We start from the raw sequence: 15,852 nt of genomic DNA on the forward strand, positions 1-15,852 counted from the left end.
ACAAGAAAGAAAGAGACGTGGTCTCTGGCCTCAAAGAGCTTTTAGGTAAAAAGGTAAGACACAGATTAGCAATAGTTCAATACCAATCTTTTTTTTTTTTTTAAAGACAGCAGATAGTAAAGTATTATAATTAAATACACAAAGAAGAGTTCAAGAGTCCAAAGAAAAGAGAGAGAGATAAAAAGGAGCTCATCGTCTAATATGAGCAGGGATACTTAGGGCTCTGTGCAAAAGAGCCTGCGCTTAGCCTGTGGACTGCGGATAAACCTTGGATACTTGGGTGGAGCATTCCAAGTTTGAAACTATCTTCTGCAAATATTAGAAGAAGGCAGGAATAAATGCACCGGGGGGGGGGGGGGGAGGAATGAACGAGAAAAAACTGGAGTTCATGTTGGTTGGAGAGTGAAATTGAGACCCTATTGTGCTTCTGAGGTCTAGTCTGGGGCTTTATTCTCTACCCAGTGTTCACCAAAGTTTCCGCCAAAGGGGAATACAATGACAACTGAGATAGGCAGCTTGGGGAAGATACTGTAGGAAAGGAGATAAGAAGGTTATTGAAATAATCGTGAGTCTAGATAGCCGTACCAGTACTGGGACAGTGGTGATGAGTGAGGAGGTTACACACAAAAATTAAACGAATTAAAACAAAAAACTGAGTAGAAATAAAAGATATCTTTAAAGAAACCCATGCTGATTTACAGTGATGGATGATGGATCATAACTTAGTTGTTAAGAGACTCCCCAAAGACCGGGACCTTTCTCATACTTCTGAACTGTTCTGAGGAAAAACGGAGTTTTGTTGACTTTGGAGGCAGATTCCGGCAGATCCGAAATGCCTTTCTCATGGCCTCTTCTCTATTTATGCCTGTTTTCTCTGTTTCTATGAAATTCATTAGTTCCCCAACAGCCAAAGAATGTGTCAGCCAGATCTGGGAACATCTATAACCATCCTTAATAAGGAAAGAGAATTAACTGAAGTCATTTTGTTGGTTTATTGAACACAGTATTTAGCGGACCACCACAGCTCCATTCTAGACACTGAGCAGATGATACCTACTTTGCCCACTGATGAATCACTGTTCTTTATTATGTGCACGGAAATATGTAGGCCAGGGTGTTCTTCATCCAGGATGAAGGCAGACCATCCATCATCAAGTTAGCATTTCTGGGAACCTACTTTGTGTTTATTCTCTAATGGGGGTTGTCAAGCAAATATCCTTGAGGAGAAGGAATAAGGAATGACCGAATAACTGGTCATGTTTTCTAAAGAGAGAAGGGTCATTGAGATAAATGTTTGGATGAATGATAGATTTGGAATCTTCCCACTGAACTGAAGGCTAGATGAAAAGTATTTTAGAGTTCAAGGTGGCAGAATGCAAAGAGAGCCCTCAAGGCCATTCTCTGCATGAGTCTGGACTTGACATGCATAGCATCGCTAACTCCTCACATCAACCGCATGCTGCAGGGATGTGCATCCTTCTTTACTGAGGAGAAAGCCAAGCTCAAGTAGTAGTTGAGCCATAATTCCAACCCCAATCTATTGGACTTCCCACTACATCAAACTCCCACGACATACCAGAGAAACCTGGTTTCACCTACTGCTTTGTTTGTTTTTACTAAAAGGCCTAGATTCAAGTCCAGTCATTACCAATTTCTGAATCCTAAAAGCCAGTCACTTATAGTCTGTGAGCCTCTTTCCTCTTCCATAAAAGAGAACTGATACTAATAAAATATACCCCCAAATTTGAGAAAGGATCAAATGAGACCTGAAAGTTCTCTGTGAACCATAAAATGAAATGGATGTTAAAGAAGTTCTTCCTTTTACTTCTTTCATTTTGTTTCTGGTGGGAGAAAGATGAACTTTCCATCACTTAGACGGAGTGTAGGATATTTTATGTAGCTTCCTTGGGCAGCCTCTAATGACAAGAAATTAGACAGATACAAATTCCAGTCAATGGATTTTTGTTTGACAGTAGGGATCCCCTACCAATGGGAAAGCTTAGAAAATAGTAGAAAATGCCCCTCTGCACACACACTCAAACCAGTAGTGATTCCTAAACATGCTTTTTTACATTCTTTTATTTTTTTAATTAAATATAAATTAAAGTATATAGATGCAATAATTTCTTCTTATTAAAATACACATCTGTATATTTTAAATGATGTTGATATTATCATTATAATTAGCCTATCGTAGTAATACCTGCATTAGTGAGTGCTTACTAATTCTGGGCATTTTGCTGCACTTACTGTTTCATTGATTATTGTACAGTTTTATTATCCCTACCTTGAACTTGAAGAAACTGAGGCTCAAAAGGTTAAAGTAGTTTTCCCAGTCAGACACTTACTCCAAAGGTAAGGTATGAGAAAATACCCTGAGCAATCAAATCCAGGCCCAAACAAGGGCAGCCACCCAGTCCAGACATCTGCAGAGATGCAGTTGGCCAACATCAAAGAGAGATGTTTGCAAAGAAAAGGACCAACATTCTAGTAAGAAGAGATAGACAATAAACAAATCAGAATAGAATAGAAACAAACATACATAGGATCGGATGGAATATAGTATAGAACTGGATAGGACAGACATGAAAGGAATAGATCATAATAGAATTACCTTTCCATAGCCCATTGTTAAGAACACTCATTAGAAGGAAGTTCCAAAGGAAGAATCTTGTTCAACAGTTCTTGGGCATTCAAATATGAACAGTGCTTAGTAACTTAAACAGAGATGACAGATATCCACCAGACCTAATTCTCATGGACTGGGAGTGGCTTTCAATAAATGACCAGGGAATACCTGACCAGGCAGTGGCACAATGAATAGAGTGTTGGACTGGGATGCAGAGGACCAGGTTCAAAACCCTAAGGTCACCAACTTGAGTGTGGGCTCATCTGGCTTGAGCATGGAGTTGCTGGCTTAAGCATGGGATCATAGACATAATCCCATAGTCGCTGGCTTGAGCCCAAATGTCACTGGCTTGAGCAAGGGGTCACTCGCTCTGCTATAGCTCCCCCGGTGAAGGCACATATGAGAAAGCAATCAATGAACAACTAAGGAGACTAAGGAGCCGCAATGAAGAATTTATGTTTCTCATCTCTCTCTCTCCCTCCCTTTCTGTCTGTCTGTCCCTATCCGTCCCTCTCTCTGTCTCTGTCACACACAAAACAATAAAAATTAAAAAATTAAAAATTACCAGGGGACTGCCTTTGAATTCTCTGAGAAAGAATTTTACAATCATTTTTACAATCTGTACAACTATGGCAATGTAGTAAAGCAAGATGCAAGGACTGTATCTTTCATCCCTATAAAGATATATAAAATCTTCTCATTGACCCCATAGCATAGAGCTTTACAATCAAGGAACACATCCAGTAAACAATATGAGCCTGACTAGAAACAATCTCTTCCCTCTAATTCTATAATGTAGTGGAGGTATTTAATGCATGGACTTGAGCAACCTTTGGCAAGGGATTTGCCATCTTCATGTCTCAGTTTGTCACTCTATAAAATGGGTTCTCATGAGGACTAAATGAATTATTATTGGAAAAATGCTTGCCAGGTGCTTAAAACACAACAAATTTTAAATATAATTATCAGTCATTATTGTTATTGTTGCACTTTAGTTCATTTTTTTGCATATCTTTTTTGCTCCAACTGGTTCAGGAGCTTCCTGGGGTAACAAACCACTTTTCTGAATCCTTTATATTGCCAAACACAGTATCTGACATATGTAACTCCACAATTAGGGGCATATGAACGAGTTGTTGATCTTGGGGGATGCTGTGTTCTACACCTAAACTCTTCATTATCTATGGAAATCTACCTAACTTTACCATGAAAACACATTGGCACTGGTATATATAACACATGGGTGCCAGAGTACATCCTATATTGATAAACACGACCATCTCTATTGGACAGACTTAGACTCGGAGGTAAAAGAAGTTACATAGTTTACCTGTGATTACACAGCAAGCTGGAGGGAGTCACAGTAGACACATTTCCAGAATTGCATAAAAATGCACTGTTTGAATCCTGCATATTTAGGAATATGTTTAGATACCTCACAGATAAAATAAACCAGAACAATTTAAAAAAAAATTTTAGTAGACCCCACCTGTTTCAAAAATGGCTTTTAAACTTTTATGGCAACAAAGAACAAGCTTAGACTGCTTTAGACTCTAGTTACAGGTTTTATTAGATCCCCGTCTCCTCTCCCAGAGTCACCCTCAAATCCTCCTGACATATCTGATGCATACCTGGACTGGAAATATCTTTTTAGGGTTTCACTTGATTTTTAAGATGCTTAAAGTTTCAAAATAGTAGCATATTATGTTTACTCTGAAGTCATTCAAGCTAATACATTTTTTTTTTTTCTTCTGGTTTCCTCCATCCTCTTTTAAAAACTTTTCACCAACCCAACCAGGAGTCTTGGGGAAGGAACGAGCCAGACGCCTCATTCACAACTACAATCTCATTCACAACTTGTCCCTGAGCCCTCAGAAAATGGACCAGGCCTTGAAGAGGTTTTGTTCGGGAGAAAATATGCTCTTGGAACCAGCACTCCAGTACTTAAAGGAGCTATGATAACAAGCCCATATTGTGAGAACAGATGTTCCCTTTATCTCCCTTTTTACCCAGGCACGTGTTTCTCCCCAGCCTGAATGTGGTGGTGGAGGCAGGCACTGTCAGAGTTGAGGCCGAGGCAGCTAATGTCGACGCTTTGGACTTGGACTTGGTTTCTGGCTGTGATGCGCGTTCATACACAGTTCAGAGAGATCCGAGAAAACCAGGTTTTCTCTTCGGAGGTGGCAAGAATCCAATTTCTTAAAATCCCCTTCTATTCTAATAAAGCTTATTATGAATATTACATATTTTTTCTACATTGCTGATCATACTGTGTTTTTGCAAAACTTGCAATTTCATAGGGAGAGAAAAAAAAAAACATGCTAGATGTTGTCAATTCCTCAAATTGCCTGTCACATAATAAACCTAAATAAATTGTTGGATGAGTAAGTTAGCCTGTCTTCTAGTCACACTGTTCTGGGAATGATATCCACATTATAAGAAAAATAAAACTATCAACAATATATTATCTTAATACGAAAAAGAAGATTTCCAAGTGAGGTTTTCTGAACAAGCCCAATATTTTCTCTAGTACAAAACTAGATAATGTTACACTATCTCCTAGGATGTTTGCCCAAAGTACTGGATAGATAGAAGTTTCGAGGAGGGACTCCTAGGACAAAGGATTCTAGAAATAGGTAGCATCCTCTTTACTTCTTTTGACAGGGAAATCAAGCAAACTTTCCAGCAGTTTCCACAGTTCTTCTATCTTTAGTCCCCACCACCACCCACTTTGCACCTTCCACACAACACACCCTTACACATGCGCACACCACACAGGCCACATGAGCTCATTGAATGAACACTAGTCCAGGGTGTCAGCTATAAATGTGTTCCCAGGACCACCCTTAATGCTGAGTGACCTGGATCTTGGTTTTTACATTTGTGTGAGCGATAGCAGGAAGGAGTTATGTTCAAGGCAAAAAGCAAACAGAAAGTTCTCTGAGCATTATTTTTTACCCATTTTGTATAGCGGGGTGTCTCATAAAATTTTTTGATCAAAACCTTAAGAACACATTAATTGGGATCCACTAATATAAATTATCTCTCAGTGCCCTCTGGTCTAACCTCCTTTAGTTTTATAACCCTTGAGTTGCCCAGGGAAATGCCTCTTGAGGCAGACCAATCACCTCTCTAACATTCTACAACTCTTGGACCAGCTTAAGCCAACTGATGTGACTTCCTCATGCTAAAAAATTACCAAATGGACCCTGGCCGGTTGGCTCAGTGGTAGAGCGTCAGCCTGGCGTGCAGGGGTCCTGGGTTCGATTCCCGGCCAGGGCACATAGGAGAAGCGCCCATCTGCTTCTCCACCCTTCCCCCTCTCCTTCCTCTCTGTCTCTCTCTTCCCCTCCCGCAGCCAAGGCTCCATTGGAGCAAAGATGGCCCGGGCGCTGGGGATGGCTCCTTGGCCTCTGCCCCAGGCGCTTGAGTGGCTCTGGTCGCAGCAGAGCGACGCCCCAGAGGGGCAGAGCATCTGGGCAGAGCATCGTCCCCTGGTGGGCTTGCCGGGTGGATCCCGGTCGGGCGCATGCAGGAGTCTATCTGACTGTCTCTCCCGGTTTCCAGCTTCAGAAAGATAAAAAAAAAAAAAAAAAATTACCAAATGAGGAAAATCAGAATGTTAGAGAAAACAATTCAGTATGCAGAGGCAACTACTATATTTCAGGAACTTGACATACCTTGTTTAATGCAACTCTCTCAACTCAATGAGGCAGTTTTCACAGCTCCATTTCACAGATGGAGAAACAGAGGCTCAAGGGGGTGAAAAGTCAGAAAGTTGCTGGGTTGTGCCTGTTGATAATTGGCCGGAGGAACAGGGCATTTTGGAAGGCACTGGTCGCGTGATACCTCAGACTATCCTGCTTTATCCTAGCTCTCTGTGGGTACGCAAAGGAATCGAGGTGAAGGAAGGCCCTGACAGAAGAGAGCCTCTGCACCCACCAAGTCAAACGACTGCAGGGGACCCCATCCACATAGCATGAGAGGTGTCCCCAGAGCCATGTCAACACAGGCTGTGCATACTCTGTACTTCTGTAGGGCTAGCTGAGTGAATACGTTTAGAAGTGGGTCAGCCATGGCCTGATCTGAATCCACAGTCACTGCCCCCACCCCCGTGACCACCACCACCACCCGCACTTCAACAGAGAGTAGAAAAAGATGCTGCTTTAACACTAGCCAAAATCCAGCTCTGACAATTGGTAGGTGATAGCCTTGGAGAGATGTTTAATCTCACTGGTCTTTAGTTTTTTCATCTGTAAAAGGGAGTAATCCTATCTTTACGAGGGGAGGGGGATGTTGTAAACCCTAATGGACCTTCCTTGTGTCCCTTCCCTGAGCTGCTGAGCGCCAGGAAGCTGAACAACAGTCTGTGTGAGATGATATACGGAGGTGGGGTTTCTGCCACAGCAAAAACAAATTTTGAGATCTGTCTGCCTTCTAGAACCAAGTGACCATTGTTCCTGGGTCCTCTCCTGTCTGGGATTCTCCACTACTTCACCCAAGACCTGTGTACGTGCGCGTGTGCAAGGCTTGCACACTGCAGAAGTACATACTGGTTAGTTTTTCTCCGAGTAAACATTAAAAGACATAAAATTCAACTAAAGTTGTAAAGAAAAGCTTATTAAAACATCAAGTTGACAACGTAGAGGCTAAATGAGATCTGGCTGTGAGGCAAACCACTGGGCACAAAGGGGAAAATGCCACGAGGTCATCAACCTGAAAATATTGGTATGACCTCTATGCTAGGAGGTCTCCATGGCTTGCTTAGGAGAAAATCTGCTACTCCTCTCTCTATTTTTTTTTCTCAGATCAGTGGTGTTCTGTATACTCCCCATGGCTGTGTCCTTGTGAGGATGTCTGATGTCCATGGTCTTGACCACCTTCTTCTAGCCAGACCTTTCTAAGTGAGTGTCAGTGTGCAGTACACCCTGGAGATATGGTGCCAACTGTGTCTGTCCCAACGGTTTCAGCCTCCAGCTCTGAAAATAAAAACGGTGCTGACAACAGAGGCTGGGTCTCACTCACTAGCTGGGCAGGTGCTTTCCCAGATGTGTGATGCTGAGCAATTCACTGCCTATCACACAGTCCTTTGTGTTGAAGAAGATACCACTTGCAAATTGACTAGCACTAGTAGATAGGCGTTATAAGGGGGAAATGGCCTAGTACTTTATTCTTCTACAGCATTTTGATTTACCTTATCCAGTGGGCCAAATTGTTCATTGCCTTTTTGAAGTACAGATGCCTTCCAAGCCAACGGTGGGCTCACTGATAGTGGGGTCCTGGAGGGCAGAACTCATATCCTCCACACTCCTGTTTTTGCTCTCTCACCTGCACTTACTCTTCACTGTCACCCTGCTAGACTGGTATTACCAGGCCCATTGTACAGAAGAGAAGCTGAGGCTTAAGGTGGTAAATGTACTTGCTGAAGGACTTAGAGCTCGTGAGTGACTAAGGCAGGATTAGAATCCAGTGCACACTTCAAGTTCAACAGTGCTCTCCAGGCAGAGGCAGATTAAGGTGGGTTGAGGCCCCAGGCACAGAAGAAAATATTAGGCCCCTTGTCATTAGAAAAAAGTGTAAAGTTGGGGTTTTGTGGGACCCTTCAGAAGTTGGGGCCCCGGGCGTGTGCCCAGTGTGACTGCCATTAAATCCACCTCTGTGTCCAGATCACAGTAAGAGCAAATCACCCCCAGATTTCTCTTTAGTATGTGTGGTCTGTCTCCCCGGCAAGTCTCAAGGTTACTGCAAATGAGCACCAAGGTCTTCCTCGTCCTCATCCCCGTCACAGAGCCCAGGTTCGCCAGCAAGTGGACACCTGGAGAACGTCTGGCGAACGGAGCTCCCACATAAATACTTTGAAAACTCAACAGCTTTTACCCTCTTCTAGTTCTTCCAGTCTCATGACCTCCTTCTGGGGACTGTAATAAAGGGTGTTTTCAGGGTGCCCGGCGTGGCCTGTGTACACAAGCAGAAGCACAACTATACAGATCACGCCATCCAGAAGGTTCACTAAGTGCTCACTGACTCTTCAAAGGAATTTCCCAAGATCATTAAGAGAAACAATAACGGGGTTTGATATTCTAATTGGGATCAGAACTTGGACAGCTTTGGAGCTGGCCAGAGAACTGTGGAGCTCTGAAAACAAATGCTCGCCTTTCTTCTCTAGCTCTCCGCGCTCCCCACTCTTGTCAGAGCCTTTCAGCTACAGTTCCAACAGCTCCTTAGTAACAAAGGCAGGGTTCCCAGAGCCGGGTGCCTCAGGAATGCCAGCCGTCCCCCTCATTAGCATTCAGGGACCCTCATCTGCCTGCACAGTTGGCCCAAGGACCGTGCAAAAGGCAAAGTGGCTTGGGGGAGGCCAAGCATTCAGCGTGGCTTGTTGAAAAACGGGAAACCTTCACAAAGAGTTTCCAAACAAAAGGCATCAATATTATTTGTGGAGCCATCAGACTGTCTGGGGCACAATATGGCTCTGACTCGGCCACATGCTGTCTCCCCAAGTTCTCTGCAAAGGCTCTGCTGGGACCTCCCCCAGACATATCTTGGCCCTGAATGTCAGTGTGTTGAAAGGTCTCCCTACTCCTCCTGTCTCTCCTGTCCAGTCTCTCCCAGACTCAGTTTATCCAGGTTGGATAGTGGGTGGACTCTAATTGGCAGTGGGTGTACCTAGGGCAAGGAGGTTGACAGAGGGCAAATGGTCAGATGGTAGGACAACTGTGAACAGATGGCTCTGCCAGGAATGGATTCCAGAATAATTTACAAGCAGATTGAGCCCTGACAAAGACTGATCTGATGGAAAGCAGTCAACACCTTGTACAGGCCCTGAATCAAAACACACATCCTGCTCTCCCACACAGTCTTCGACTGCTACCCAAGTCTTGTCTCCTGGGAATTACAAAATACCAATCAGTAAGCCAATTCCTGGAAGATCCCAACTGGCAAAGCTATTTCTCAACATTCTCATAGAACCAGCCTTAAGCAGGAGCTCTTTCAGCCTTCCTATGTTTAAACACGTTCAGAGATGCAAACCTTACTACTCGTCATCTTTTCCTCTCCAGACAGCTTCAGCTCCAGTTTGGTCTGCTAAAGTTGGTCTCTCTTTTAATCCACTTTCTACTCTCCCTTGTGGGTAAGAGAATGTAAATTTTTATCAATAATTACAGTATCTACTGTACTAACCCTGGACCTTCTAGGCATCAGGGGTAGAAAAAAGGAAAGAGAAAGAAAGAGAAAGAGAGAGAGAGAGAAGGAAAGAAAGAGAAAAGAAAAAAAGAAAGGAAGAAAAAAGAGAAAGAAAAGGAACAAAAAGAAGGAGGGAGAAGGAAGAGAGAGAGAAAGAAAGAAAAGAAAGAAAGAAAGAAAGAAAGAAAGAAAGAAAGAAAGAAAGAAAGAAAGGAAGGAAGGAAGGAAAGGAGGGAGGGGGGAGGGAGGGAGGGAGGGAGGGAGGGAGGGAGGGAGGGAGGAAGGGAGGGAGGAAGGAAGGAAGGAAGGAAGGAAGGAAGGAAGGAAGGAAGGAAGGAAGGAAGGAAGGAGAGGAAAAGGAGAAAGAGAAAGAGAAAGAGAAGGAAAACTTTCCTCCAGAACTGACTTGAATTGGGAAGAGGGCTCAGAAAAGGGAAGGATGTTGAAGGAACAGATGTGTAATTAAGTGTACTAGTTTGCTAGGGCTGCTATAACCAATTGCCACAAACTGGGTGGCTTAAACAACAGAAATCTTTTGTGTACTGTTTCATAGTTCTGAAGACTAGAAGTCCCAAATCAAGATGTCTCAATGGTTGGTTCCTTGGACTGTGAGGAGTATCTGTCCCATGCCTGTTCCCTAGCTTCATGAAGTTTGTTGGCAATCTTTGGTATTCCTTGGCTTGTAGATGCATCACCCTGTTCTCTGCCTTCATCTTGTGCTCTCCTTGTGTGCACGTCTGTCTCCTTGTGTCCAAATTCCCCTGTATTTATAAGGACACCAGTCTTAATTAAAGGCCACCACAATGACATTTTAGAGGTGCTGGGAATTAGGACTCCAACATATCTTTTATGTGGGAAGACAATTCAGCCCATAAGAGAAATTAAATAAATAATTGTCTGGCCTGACTGGGTGGTGGCACAGTGGATAGAACATTGACCTAGGATGCTGAGGACCAGGTTTAAAACACCAAGGTTACCAGCTTGAGCATGGGATCATAGACATGACCCCATGGTCACTAGCTTGAGCCCAAAGGTCATTGGCTTGAAGCCCAAAGTCACTGGCTGAGCTCAAGGTCTCTGGCTTGAAGCCCAAGGTCACTGGCTATGCTGGAGCCCTCCAGTCAAAGCACGTATAAGAAACCAATCAGTGAACAATTAAAGTGCCACAACTATGAGTTGATGTTTCTCATCTCTCTCCCTTCCTATCTGTCTCTGTCTGTCTCTCACTAAAATAATAATAATATCAGTAATAGTAATAATCTGTGTGTGATGAGCATGTGTTCTGAGATTTTCCCTGGGAATAAGGAGGGCACAAAGAGGAGTAAATGTCTTCACATGAGTGGATTAGTGAGAGCTTTCTGGAGGAGAAGACAGCAGTGCTCACTCCAGGATGCTGAGACGGATTTCTGTTGAGTGAAGATGAGTGAAGAGATGATGTTTCCAGGAAAGGAAAAAAGCATAAACCACATATCTTTCCTACCTCATAGTTTTTAAAGATTTGCTATCCTCTCCTCCCAACACACACACTCATATACCCTATGTTGTACAGACTCTCCCCTCAGCTCCACAAGCCAGGATTTGGGATCCTTTTTCTTATCAAGGGTGCTGTCCTCCAGAAAGTATTGGACACAGGACTCCAGGGGTGCTGAGAGCAGCCCCAGGTAAGCAGGGCCTTACTCTTGACATTCATAAGACTGGAAATCCAATCCCCTATTTAATGAGTTGCTGCCAACAACAGAAGGTGTGACCCTACCTTGAAATTGGTTGGAAATTCCATGGGACCTTTCAGTATGCTAACCTCAAAGAGTGGGAATTCTGGTTCCCCTGTAAGATATATTAGATTGTTTTCAAAACAATTATTGTCCAAAATGTGTCTTCTCCCTAGGAGATACTTTCCTACTTCATTGATACCAGGCTTGGCCTGCAACTTTTGACTTCCCTCCCAGTGAGAGAATTGTCAATATCATCCTGTTGACCCCAATCACTTATGTGGGTCATTAAAGTTGAGTAGAAGAAATATGTCCCTCCTTACAATAGCTTTAAAATATATTGTGTGGTTCTCCCATGCTCTCTTTTTCTTCAATCACAAGCCAGCAATTTCTCAAAGAGTAGCCTCCCTGGAGTAAAGGCAACGTGGTGCAAAGGAGAACTCATTATCATGAACACGCACATAATCCTTGAGCATGAACAAAAACTAAGCCACTAAGAATTTGGGGAAGTTTGTTACCAGGTCAAAACGTGACTAAGCTTACCGATACACTCTGACACATAAGAGGAAAGAATTCCCAAGAATAGCCCTCGGTACTCTAGTGGGTTAGCCTGCATATCCAGGCTCTTCCAGTTCTCTCTCCAGCCAAAGTGGGAGACTTTCTTTCAGACCCTATGACAGAGACAGCTGTCCACCAAAATTTATATTCCATGTCCCATAATGGGGAGTTCAAAGGGGAAGGTAGCCATCAGGCAGAGACAACACTGTCCCTGACTCCAGGTATCGAAACACAGCTTTGTGACTAGCTATCATCAGTGAAATAAAACAGAAGTCACATATGTTGCTTTGTGGCCAGATATTTTAAGCAGCTGGATCTTCTCCACCATCTCTTTGTCCCTCTACCATGCTCATAACGATAAAAAACATTCATTTTTTTTTTTTTTTTACTTTCTCATACCTACAAGTCTGTGTTTCTCAGAGTGTGTTCCCTGGAACACTAAGACCAGGTGGTACTCCTCCAGACAGGGGTTTCATATTCAGGAAAACTTGGAAAGCACTGTAGGCCAGTGGTTTTCAACCTTTCTATTCTTGGGAGACTGGTAAAAAATAGGAGAATTATTTTGGGGGCCACCAAGGCAGAAATCACCCTGAGCCTAAGCGAATTCAAGTAATATCATTGAGTCTATTATCTTTATACAACACTAGGGAAGTTAACTCTTTCACGGACCGGCACAAAATTTCTTGTAGACTGGAAGTTGAAAAACACTGCTATAGGCTGTATCTCCTTTCCCTTGGTGAGTCTAACTGCCAAATGCCCAATGTCCAATTAAGACAAAACAAAAACTCTTATCCTCATTTACTTCAAACTTATTTGAGTAAAGTACTTTTATTTTTAAATAACATTTTGATATCCTTCAAAACTAGTATTCTATGTAAGATACTGTAAGAAATGATGTCTCAAGTGAAGTTCCAACACCTTAAGTCATACAAGCCAGCTACCATATTTATTTATTTGGCAAATACATATAAGGCACTTACTATGTCCCAGGCCCTGTGCTGCCTAAGCATCAGGGCTCTGAAGAGCATATCACATAAATATTTTTGCACAAGTGAAAAAAGTGTCAGAAAACTGCATAATGACTAAACGGCTTCCCATTACCCACAAAATGAGACCAACTGGAGGTTGGCTAATTACTGGCTAGAAGTCATCATCTCACTGCATGCCTTTGTCTCACTGCCCATCTCTCCTGCCTCATTTGCCTCTATTTTCCCATCTTTATTTCAGCCACATGGACAACTAACTGCTTCCTAAAGATATTGCACATGTTTACAACTTTTTCTTTTTGCCTCTGCACATGCAATTTTCTCTTCTTGCAACACCATCTTTACTTACTTTCAATTGTTACATTCCTTTTCATTCTACAAGATCAAAATCATGTGTCCCTTATTATGTAACCAAACCCCGACCTACACTCTCCATTTCCAACTTCCTATGAAGGTGTCTCTAAATAAACAGCCCATCCCATATAACCCATCTTAACCTCAGATTATTCCCACAGCACTTACCTTGGTTACCAGCCTTCCCACTCCTTACTCAGCCATGGCACCACCTGCCCTCATGCTCAACATGTTGGAAAAAGACTGGAGCAACAGAAAGGTGGGTAGGAGAGGTATTCTGCTTCTCTTTAGGTCTGAGTGGGGGGGGGGGAGGAAGTATAAGGAGATCAATGTCAGTCCAGCCTGAAAAAAGACACACTAACAATAACAACAGATGAACAACGAAGTGGACTGCTCTAGAAAGTTGGTAGTGTTCTTGTCCTCAGAAGCATTCAAGGTGGATGAAAATCTGTCAGTGATGGGAAAGATGAGTGTTTACTCCATGTCAAGGAAACTGTGAATGACAAAACATTTTAAGTTACCAAGAATCTGAGAGTTTGTCATGTCTCGGCCACCTTATCTCAATGGCAGAAAAAGAGAAAGTGCCACCACCTCTAGATTGGATTTGTCTCCTCTGATCTTTTGTAACAACCACACTGTAGTCACATCGATGTCTTTAGTTGACTTGAGGTCCACAAGGGTCAGTCTCACCGACTCCTCTATTTCTCAGGCAGACCTAGGAGAGAGTCCTGTGCACAGTTGGAACTTCCGGAGCCTGAGATCCAATCTATATCCTGCCTCTGAAAGGAGCTTTTGTGGCTCGTTATTCCCCCATCTCCTGAAGGAATTCACTTCTTCCCAGGTCAACTGTGATGCACTGCCTAGGGCACGTTTTCATGTTTGTCCACTAGCCTCAGAACAGCACCAGAGAACAGGCAGGGTTGCAGTGGGCCACCAGAAGCATGGTGACCATCTTGCAGATGAGGACGCTGAGACTTAGAAAAGTTCTGGACTTTGCCAAAGGTAGAGCAGGAGTTGGAGATAGAGAGGAAGACCTGCCTTCCCTCAGCACAGTTCTTAGTGGCCATTTCTTGCCAGACCTGCCAGTTCTATTCTATTCTGGCTTATTATCCAGCTGCCATAGCAAGTCTGCCCCATTCTGAGAGCCGGACTGCCAGGGTGCAGAGAACTGTGACCCCACATTCCAGTGTGGCTTGGGGTTCTTGCTGCCTTGTGCCAAGGCTCATGGAGCCCAGGGATGGGAAAGAATGTTCCTTAAACACACGCTCTGCGCCAGGCTGTGTGATCTTACACATTACTCATGATAGCCCTCCGAGGTGGGAACTATGAGACTCAAAGCCTCAGCCAAACTGTGGCAGGTAGGGTCATGACTTTTTAATTTTATATTAGAAAATTAAATTTAATGGGGTGACATTGATTAATAAGAGTACATAGGTTTCAAGTAAACATTTCTACAGCATTTGGACTGTTGATTGTATTGTGTGCCCATCGCCCAAAGTCAAATCATAAGAACAGACCTTTCCCAGTTCCAGTCCACCCTGGGTCACTTCCAGAAGCCAGTAAAGGCCTGGGTTGCTTCTTTCTAGCACTTCTAATTACCCTGGGCCTCTTGAGTCTAGGAAGGGAAGAGAGGAGCTCAACCCTTTATAGTTCTCTCTCTCTCTTTTTTTTTAAATTTAAAAGTATTTACTGAGCACATTCTATGGCCAGGCCTCAGTAAACAGTCTGAATAGATTGTCTAAGATTCTTTCCAAACTTTCTAGATAACGGTCTTATTCAAATGCCAGTGACTAACTTAGCCTTTCTTCCAACACTGCCTTGTCTGGAATTGGATTGTAGGTAGTTGCCCTCCCTGAGACCAGTCAGGTCAGAAAATACATGCCTACTTTCCATCTACCTCTCCCCCAGCTCAGTCCTCCTCACTCTGAGAAGGCCACTTGCCAGTGCTGTGGTTCCCCTCAGCCCTCTCTGGATCCTGATGAGGCATTGGGAACTTACACCCATATGAATGTCTCAGTTGTTTGTTTTCTGAGGCCATCATGAATACCACAGGCTTTAGTTTTAGCAGAAAGCACTTGTCATTCTTATCCATCAGATCATTCATTTACTCATTCATCAGTTTAATGAACACCCCTCTACGTGTGGAACTGTGCTGGGTAGCAGGCACCCAGAGGTGAGTAAAGCAGGACTCAGAATCAGCTAGTGAAGGCAGACACTAAAGCTGCTGAGTACAACAGAGTCTAAGTGCTACATAAGAGGAAAGTCAGACATACTCGGTCACCACACAGGGGCACACAGCTCAGCCCAGTGATAGGAGCATGATTGTTGTCAGGCTAGGTTTCCTAGAATATTTATTCCTGGGCTGATCCTGGCAGAGGAGAAGCAATTGGTCAAAATGGAGCTGGGAGTGGGGTACTTGGGTGGCAAGGCTGAG

The 15,852-nt window shown here is 43.4% G+C and overlaps 1 protein-coding gene across 1 annotated transcript in view; it reads left to right on the top strand.

Annotated features, from left to right (window-relative positions):
- C3H1orf87 (chromosome 3 C1orf87 homolog) overlaps positions 1-4,903 on the top strand; it is an 82,295-nt gene extending 77,392 nt beyond the window's left edge. Inside the window, 1 exon segment of the mRNA XM_066264989.1 lies at positions 4,428-4,903. Coding sequence (XP_066121086.1) covers positions 4,428-4,588 — 161 coding nt within the window. The 3' untranslated portion in view covers positions 4,589-4,903.
- Positions 4,904-15,852: the final 10,949 nt, after the last annotated feature.

This window comes from Saccopteryx bilineata, chromosome 3, assembly GCF_036850765.1.
Source record: "Saccopteryx bilineata isolate mSacBil1 chromosome 3, mSacBil1_pri_phased_curated, whole genome shotgun sequence".
Lineage (NCBI taxonomy): Eukaryota > Metazoa > Chordata > Mammalia > Chiroptera > Emballonuridae > Saccopteryx > Saccopteryx bilineata.